The sequence below is a fragment of the Poecilia reticulata genome, chromosome 21 (genome assembly GCF_904066995.2).
Source record: "Poecilia reticulata chromosome 21, P_reticulata-male-v2, whole genome shotgun sequence".
Classification (NCBI taxonomy): Eukaryota; Metazoa; Chordata; class Actinopteri; order Cyprinodontiformes; family Poeciliidae; genus Poecilia; species Poecilia reticulata.
Window position 1 is genome coordinate 21956264 of NC_088850.1, and position 8323 is coordinate 21964586.

Consider the following 8323-nt stretch of genomic DNA (forward strand, 5'->3'; position numbering starts at 1 on the left):
CCAAAAATGTACACGCCTGTGTTACATTGGTGTCATCAAAACTGTCATAAAGAAACACATATTTAAATTTTAAGTACGCACTACGCACATGATATTCTTGCAAATCCGTCAGCATTGTGTCAGGTTCTTAGCAGCCATTTTGTTCCATTTCAAACTTAATCGTCCTGTATTTTCTGTAAATAAAGTTGGCAGACTTCACGGTGCCATGGTCACTGCTGTCACCATAAATCTCCATAACCAAACCGCTAATTTTTCCATGTAGAAATATATTGATAAATTACCAAAGAATGTGAATTTACAATAATAAGGCAATTTCATTTTTAGATACAGTGTATGTCTCAGACAGCAAGGATATGCTATTTGTACCCTTTTTTTGACTGATACCTTATAACAGTGATGCTCCTCTGCAAACTGTCCATAGAGGATATCAGAACAAACCTTCAGGGAGAGCAGAACTTTGACTACAGTTCATCAAATCAGCAAAGCATTCACTTAAGGGTGTGCAGACTTGTGCAATCAGGCTCCTGGAGTGTTTTTATGTTCTATATTTTCAGATTTCAGCCCCAGAAGAAAATACTCAATAGTTATTTTAAGACTGAGACTGTAGGGTTAAAAGGCTACTGATTGGTACAGGTCAGGACTGCATCTTTTGGGCTTTCTAAGCAGACAGATTCCAGACGCCTCAGCACTTTTTAACCATATGGTGCTAAGCACTGTGACAGCTGCTACTCAGCATGTTAAGGGAGCAGTGTGATGGGCTAATGGCAGCTAAATACCTGCTCCTAATTGGCTGCTTGTTCATAACTGTGTCTCCTTCCTTGTGTGGTCAACAACTCCCCTGCCGTTATCTAGACTAAAATCAGCCCTGCCATTTAGAAAAAAAAAAAATGCAAAGCCATCAAAGACACAAAGCAGATGAGGAAACAAAGTGCAGTACTAGCATTTTCAGACTACACACACACACATTTAGAAAAATGCACACACACAGCATGGAGTTACTGTCTGGAGCCAGTGTAGCAGCCACCTCTGCTGATCAGCACTACATTAATCCATTTCAGTCCTTCTGCTGCCAGGGTTGGGCCTTTCCTGCCAACTCCTCCTCAATCCGCCTGCACCACTAAATACGTGATCAGTCTGGGGCACAGGACGGCCAACCAATCAGAGACCATGATTCAAGGTGGGTTAAGCCTGGGGACAGGGCAATTTTATTTACCCCGACCTCAACCATCCCCTCTGCATACAAAATTGACATGCATGAGTTATCCTAAAGTCTCTGAGTCCCAAGTCCAAACTCGTTCTGTCACAGATTCAAAAGAAAATGCAGAAGTATAGTAAAATTAAACGAATCTCTGTGAGGTCTATAGTTTTTTGTGACTCCGCAACAGTGGGAATTCAGATAAATTCAACAAGTACCTGCATATTGTTTGTGTGAGCGCATAATGGTAAGTATATTGAAAATATTTCTCAAAAAATGGTCAAACTGAAAACATTGTGTTTCAGTAAGTGCTACCTCCCACCAGCAGGTGGCAGTAGCTCTTATGGGCTCGAAAGGCAAAGTTTTTCCACTACCCGTGGTAAAACCCAGCATAAAAGTAACAGCTGCTCTTTGTTTTCTAATGTTCCCTAAGGGCGTTTTCACACCCAACTGTCCGGTAGCCTGTGGGGGCGCTGCAACAAGAACCAATGAAGGAAACGACATAAACATTTCTCAAGAAGAACTGAATGGAACATCCTTCTTCACGACATGCAAACAAAAATTAATTTGTAGGATTTCTCTTTTTTCTTTCTCAAATGACCACAATCCATTTCTTCCGCTAGCGCTATGTACACACATTTGTTTTGGTTGTATTCACCCAAAATGCCCTGCGCTATAGTCCACTTCCTGCTTTTGGTGCCGTCTCCCGTCCAGTAGGCGTTCACACAACACAAACTACGCCAGAGTTTATTTCAACCGTGCTGAGCTATAAGTTTGTATGTGGAGAGAGTTTGGTCCACATCTGAGTTCGATTAAGCATTCACACCTCCAAAATGAACCAGAGAAATGGACTGGAGTTGGATTAAAGTGGACTAAACAGGGGTGGGATGAATGCACACCCCACCCCAAAAACAGCCTTAGAGAACCAGAAACTGAACACCTGTAAAAATGTTGAAAGGACATAACTCTAACTGTTCTCTGTTTATTGACTTCTGAAGGCAGTTGGTTGTACTGACTTTTAGTTAAGGCTACCAGTGTGAATACGAATGCATCCCACACTATTAGAGCTGGACTTGTAAAGAAAAAAAAATCAAAAATCATCTATTATTTCACAGTGAAGTCGTATTTTCTGTTGATGTATCTTATAATTTCCTAATAAAATGCCTTGAGGTTTTTTAGGTGTAAAGTGACAAGCTGTCATACGGAAGCCTCTTTAGGTTTCCTGTCAGGACTTCCTCATGAAACAAAAACAGCCACAGGTTCACTCAAAGCCTGTCAATAAGGCAGGAATTCTCAACCTCCAGCAGCTGTTACAGTGTGATTCATCCAGCGACATGTCCAGCTCTCCATCTAATCGCATGTGAGCATCGGATGCCAGGGCAACACATGATTTAAACATAACCCCAATTGCTTCAACTTCCTTGTTTTTTTTTCTCTGACAGTATAAAATAGTCTGAACATTTCCGGCATGTGATGGTCTGCCAAAGCAGTACGCATACTTCATCACGCAATGTTTGTTTTGTCATTCTGTCAAAAAATGCTGAATCGTGTCCTGCATTTGATTAGAATCGGGGCCACAGCTTCTTGGCTGGAGCACAAACCCTGTGGAAGTTAAGGACAAGTAAATCCAACCAGCCGACACATTAGATGAAGAACAGACAGCCGCGAATATGAGCGTCTTAACATTTCCAAACATTGTCCTAAAATAAACCGCTTGCAGACGCCCATCACCACAACCAGCCTGCCACTGACAAGATGTTTGTCTGTAAGGCGTTTGATATGGTTTCAGTCTTCTGACCTCTTTGATACAAATTTTAAGTCAGCATTAATGCATGTTTCCCAACCTCCACTGAAATCCCATGGAGGTGTACACCCGGGATCCATTCTTGGTCATCCTATCTTTCCATATTACCTCCTTCAATTATTTTCTGTAAAAAATAACCGTTTTTTTTTGTTTGTTGTTTTCTTATTTTATTTTTATGCAGACAACTATCAGGTTTATCTTCTGCTGAAGCACATTGCTCTATCAAGCTGTCTCTTGGATTGCATTGTTGACAATCTGAGACAGATGGTGCTATCACAAACAAGAAAACACGATAACAAATTTGGGTGTGACGTTTCTTATTTTTACAGACTCACATTTCCAGAATTCTCAGTCCTTTTGAGACACTGAAAAAAATCACTGGGTAACTTACAGTACACGTTTATGGCGATCTGAAGATGCCATGGTTTAATGGACGGACGGACGGATGGATCTTTATAGCATTTTCCCACATTTATTCATACCAGGAACACACCAGAATATAGTACACCCCCAGTATTCACAGGGATTAGGGCTACAATAATAGATAAAATGCTAAAAACTTTGTGTTTTAATAATTCAGACACCAAATATACCTTAATCTGAATATAGAATATTATAGATATGCTCTGTGGAAGATACATTCCACAGAATATGAACAGAGCCAATGATCCAGCTTTAACAAACAGTTCAAGAATGAAATTCCTACAAAAAGCTGCTACTTCTGTTGTTACTGCTACTTCATTAACAATATATGCCGAGTCACGTTAAGTACTGCAAGTGGCTGTTTAAAACAAGTGAGTTACATAAAGACGAGTGTGCATGCCATGGGTGGAACGGCTCTGGCAGACACTAGGATGTCATTACTGTTAAATTAAAGCATGGCTCACTACACAACCAGTCAAATCAAAATCACATCAAAAGTACACACATAAGTACTTCCACTAATACACACATACACGTTTGCCTGGCACCTGTTGCAGTGTGTCCCCGTGCTATCGTCCAGCACAGCTGAGAGAAAGAGGCTCTGTTTAGACTCATTCACACTGGATTTATCACTGACAATAACTGGCGACGATTATCTGTGGAGATGTTTCCACTTCTCTGCTAATGACGGAAGCTGGGAGCTCTGCCAGCTGAGCTGTGTTCTTCCTTTGTGGTGAAAAATGACGTCTGAACTGTTAACTTTGATTGTCCGGGATTTCTTTGTTGAAAAATTTCATACACTTTGAGTATGTTGGAATTAAAGTCACTGCATTAAGAGGGTTTTTAAGCATAAAATTAAAGATTATAGACAAACCGAAAACTCAATTTAGAGTCAGAATTTAGCACTGGCTGTTTCCTGATTGGCTTTTTCAAATTTTGTGACATTGACAACTAGCCTGGTTATTGTAGCCATTTGATTGTCATCTCCCATCAGTTCTTTGTCTGGGATTAGTCCCATTGAGCTGGATTTCTCAGGCTTTCTGCACCAGTTTTTTAATTGTAGTCTGCTAGTTTGGCAACAGCAATGATGGAAGTGGACAAAGCAATTCAGTCTGGAGACAGGCACCAGCCCCACTGTTAGCCTGAAAGGTAACGCGACTATAAAAAATCAATGGAGGGATTTCTAAACACCACAATAAATAACCCATCAAAACACAAAGCTTAACTTCTACTCATTTTGTTATGCCACATCTGTATTTATTGGGATTTCATGTGACACACTAAGGTAGTCTGTTTTGTAACATGATGGTCATTTCACAATGGAGTCAATGTGTTCAGGGCGGACCGAGTATTAATTTTGAAAATCGCATGTAATTCTCCATCCACTTCATCCATTATGTCCTATATTGTGTTGATCTGTCACATAAGATCCCAATAAACAGGTAAATGGGTGTGAAAGCTTCTGCAGAGCAAATGCACATCTTTTGCCTTTAATCCATTGTAAATTACTGTCACAGATTCGTCATCAACATATGTTTACCAGTAATGTCTGTCGATGCATATTCAACACATACCAAAGATGACCATGGCAACACATCTAGATTTGAGAATAGCATAATCAGTACTTAGATGCACATTTGTTTTACGATGTATATTCAAATACTAACCTAACAGAATCTGTTTAACAAGAACGACAAATAATGTATTTTTATATAATGAATATATTCAGAAAGTAAGGCTATCTATCACCTACAATTATGATTGGATGTCATTCAATCTATCAATCTATGAACTTATTTAGAATGACTAAAATTATAATGATTTTCTTTTTTTTATTATTCCAATGAATCCAACAAATTCTAGATCTGGACAATAAACAGTAAACATATTTTTGCAGCCCTTTCTGGACTGATTCTGGGTAACAATAGAATGCTGGCTGCCCTTTCTTTGTCACCAACTGCAAACTTTTTTCCCCTTTTGTTCTGTTCACCCATTGTTAAATTTCCACCTAAGAATACTTTTTACTTACAATAAAATAAAATAATATCTTTTTGCCCATTTATCTCTCTTTTTTAAGCCATTTGACAGTCATTTCAGTCAACTGATTTCAAGTTGATTCAGAAATTTTTCACAAAAACATGCGCTGCCCCTTTAAATGGAGAACCTGCCGAAGCAGCCCCTTAGAATAAACAATGAAAAGCAGTCCGTGGAGAGAGTTGGGTGGATATGTGATGCACTCACCACGGCGGACACATGGATGACAGACATCATCCTGAATCAGAGAGCACGGATGAGAGTCGAGCAAACGTCCTTGTCCAAGTTGTCTGCTTGAGTAACACTTCTCATCTCTAGATGTTACTGATCATCATCACCATGGTTCTCCTCAGCACACCGGAGGAGAGGGAGCTGGTCGGGGCTCTGGGCTGCTCAGTTTTATACTCTGTGTCTCCGGGTGGAGCGGGCTGAGGGCTCGATTCACTCAGGACGCTGCGCTTAATTCCCATAGCGATGATGGATGCCGCCTCGCCCCTGCCGGTTCAGTCGGTGTGCAGTGCGGCTCGCTGCCCGCTGCAGACCTCCACAGACAGCGCAGCGCTGACGTAAAGCAGGTGGGCGGGACTTAGCGGGTCGTCTCGCCAATGGCAACTCCGCGAGGGGCATGCACGTGCGCCGAACCGCAATTGTGAATCGAGGAGGGAGGAGAAGACAATCCCCCGGTGAGATCTGTAATGTCATGTCCTCAGTGTGAGGAGACTGTGGGATGAGAGACTGACACTGTGTAACAGTCTGAGGCCAGGAACTTGTAATAAATACTTGTCCCAATCCCATTAGTCCCATTCGGCTTGTTCCACTGGTAGTCAAGGCTCACGCTGTTCAACAAATCAAAATCCACCCTCTTTAATTCTGAAAAAAGAGATATAGCCTATGTACGTACCATTTGTAATGTTACACGGTCACACTTTTAAAAAATTAACATAATATTTTTGATTATTTAGCCTGTCATGAAGAGAAAAGAAAGGATGTTCATTTTTCAAAGTCATATTGACCTAGCATTGATTGTCAGTAAGCTAACTTGTATGTTAGCTAAATATTTGACTTGGGTTAGCTAAATATTAGCTAACCCAAGTTAGCTAATAACTTGGGTTAGCTATTAGCTAACCCAAGTCAAATTTGGGTTAGCTAAACCCAATATTAGCTAACCCAAGTCAAAATTTATATTAGCTACATATTTAGTTAGCATGCTAAATATTTAGTTTGAAAACTAAATACTTAGTTTTAAAAATAAATGTTTAGTTTGGAACATAAATAATTTATTTGTACATTAAATATTTAATTGTGGAACTAAATATTTAGTTACCAAAAAAGTCAAACTGGTTGGAGACAGTTTCTTGACTGACTGATGAACACAATGAACACCTTATAGCTAGAGTAATCTACTTCTCTACAGCGAAACTATTTTTGCATGGTCACAACTATCACATTTTCCTCTAATAACAAAAAAAGTGGCAGCAAAGCATTTATTTTATTTCCACTAAAGCTGATTCCGATTCTATATCCAGCTTTAACAATTGCTTCAACCTAACCTTGCAAGGACTCAGGCAACTCTGTCCTTCCCCCTGTAGCTAATGTTAGGTGGATAGGCTGCATCCTCACACTCCATTCATTAGGCTTTGCTGAGTCCTATCAATCATACAATCATATTCAGAAAGACTTGTGTTTCCATTAAATCAGACTGATAATATTCCCTAAATCATCAATTAGGAATTTATTATGAAAGCTGAAGCAATTTTAGAAAATGCTTACTAACATAAAAACACACATGCATGAATAATTTAACAGGTCTGTTGACTGCATGCTTTAAATCTCCTGTTTACAAATAGCCTGCAAATCTCTATTTGCTGCAGAAAGGGGGTCATCTCTATCCTTTGATAGGATTTTTATGTGTAACACCCATGCAGTGAGCTCCTTCTATGCACTGAGAGCCCAAAGTCATTTAGACTGTGACAAATATGAAGAGATAACAGGATTTTTGTCTCTTGATCTATCACAAGACAGCTTCATCGTGTTAACCTGATATCTTGTGGTGTCAGAAGTCCCTTCACCTTATCATGCAACAGATCGGTTCTCAGATTGGGGCTGACTGGGTAAGGCTCTGTGTGCCATTAAGTTGGCATTGTATAACCTGCAACGTGCGAGTGGTTTAATTGGAACACTGTTCAGTTTCTCTCTGCCGTATATTTATCGCCAGCTTTTCAACTACAATCATACATGAATAGAAATTGTATTTTCTCCCAAATTTGATCAAGGAGATCACAAATCATTTCAAAAGTCAAGCAGTGACTTTTGAAATGAGACATGTGATTGGGTATTCTGCTTTGAATCAAGTCCATATGTGATAATAAATTCATAACAGATCGGTTCAGTTTTATCTCAGGGCACGACTGGCATTAATGTCTTCAAGAAATGCCCTTCAGTCTTCCACGCCCTTCGTCTTTCTCCATAGAGTTTGTATGTTCTTCCCTTTGCATGCATGGGTTTCTCAGACAGTCACATCCAAAGACACGTGTTAAGTTAACTGGTTACTCGAAATTTCCGTTAATTTTGAGAAACCATTTGTTTCTCCTTTTGTCTTTATGTTGTCCTGTGATGAACCCCGCCTCTCATCCAAAGACATGCGCCGCCCCCTCATGATTCTGCCAGGACAATGGATGCATATTCCAGAGAATATTTCTAGTCTTTTTAACCCTTGTATGTTGAAATGGGGTCCAACCGACCCCACACACTTAAAACCTGTTTCATTTTCCATAGACCTCTACATTTGCCTCAGTCCTCACACGCACAAGGTTTAAGTAATTCATTGAGCAAAGATAACACAAGCTAGCCTACAAGGCAGACATGAG

At 40.0% G+C, this 8323-nt stretch overlaps 1 protein-coding gene across 2 annotated transcripts in view; it reads right to left on the reverse strand.

Moving 5' to 3' along the window:
- tnfrsf21 (tumor necrosis factor receptor superfamily, member 21) overlaps positions 1-6011 on the reverse strand; it is a 40159-nt gene extending 34148 nt beyond the window's left edge. The window contains exon 1 of one of the 2 annotated variants that reach the window (XM_008398608.3): positions 5664-6011. In XM_008398608.3, the coding sequence (XP_008396830.2) occupies positions 5664-5693 (30 nt within the window). In that variant the 5' untranslated portion in view covers positions 5694-6011. The remainder of the gene's footprint in view (positions 1-5663) is intronic. The other variant, XM_081602370.1, reaches the window with a different exon arrangement.
- Positions 6012-8323: the final 2312 nt, after the last annotated feature.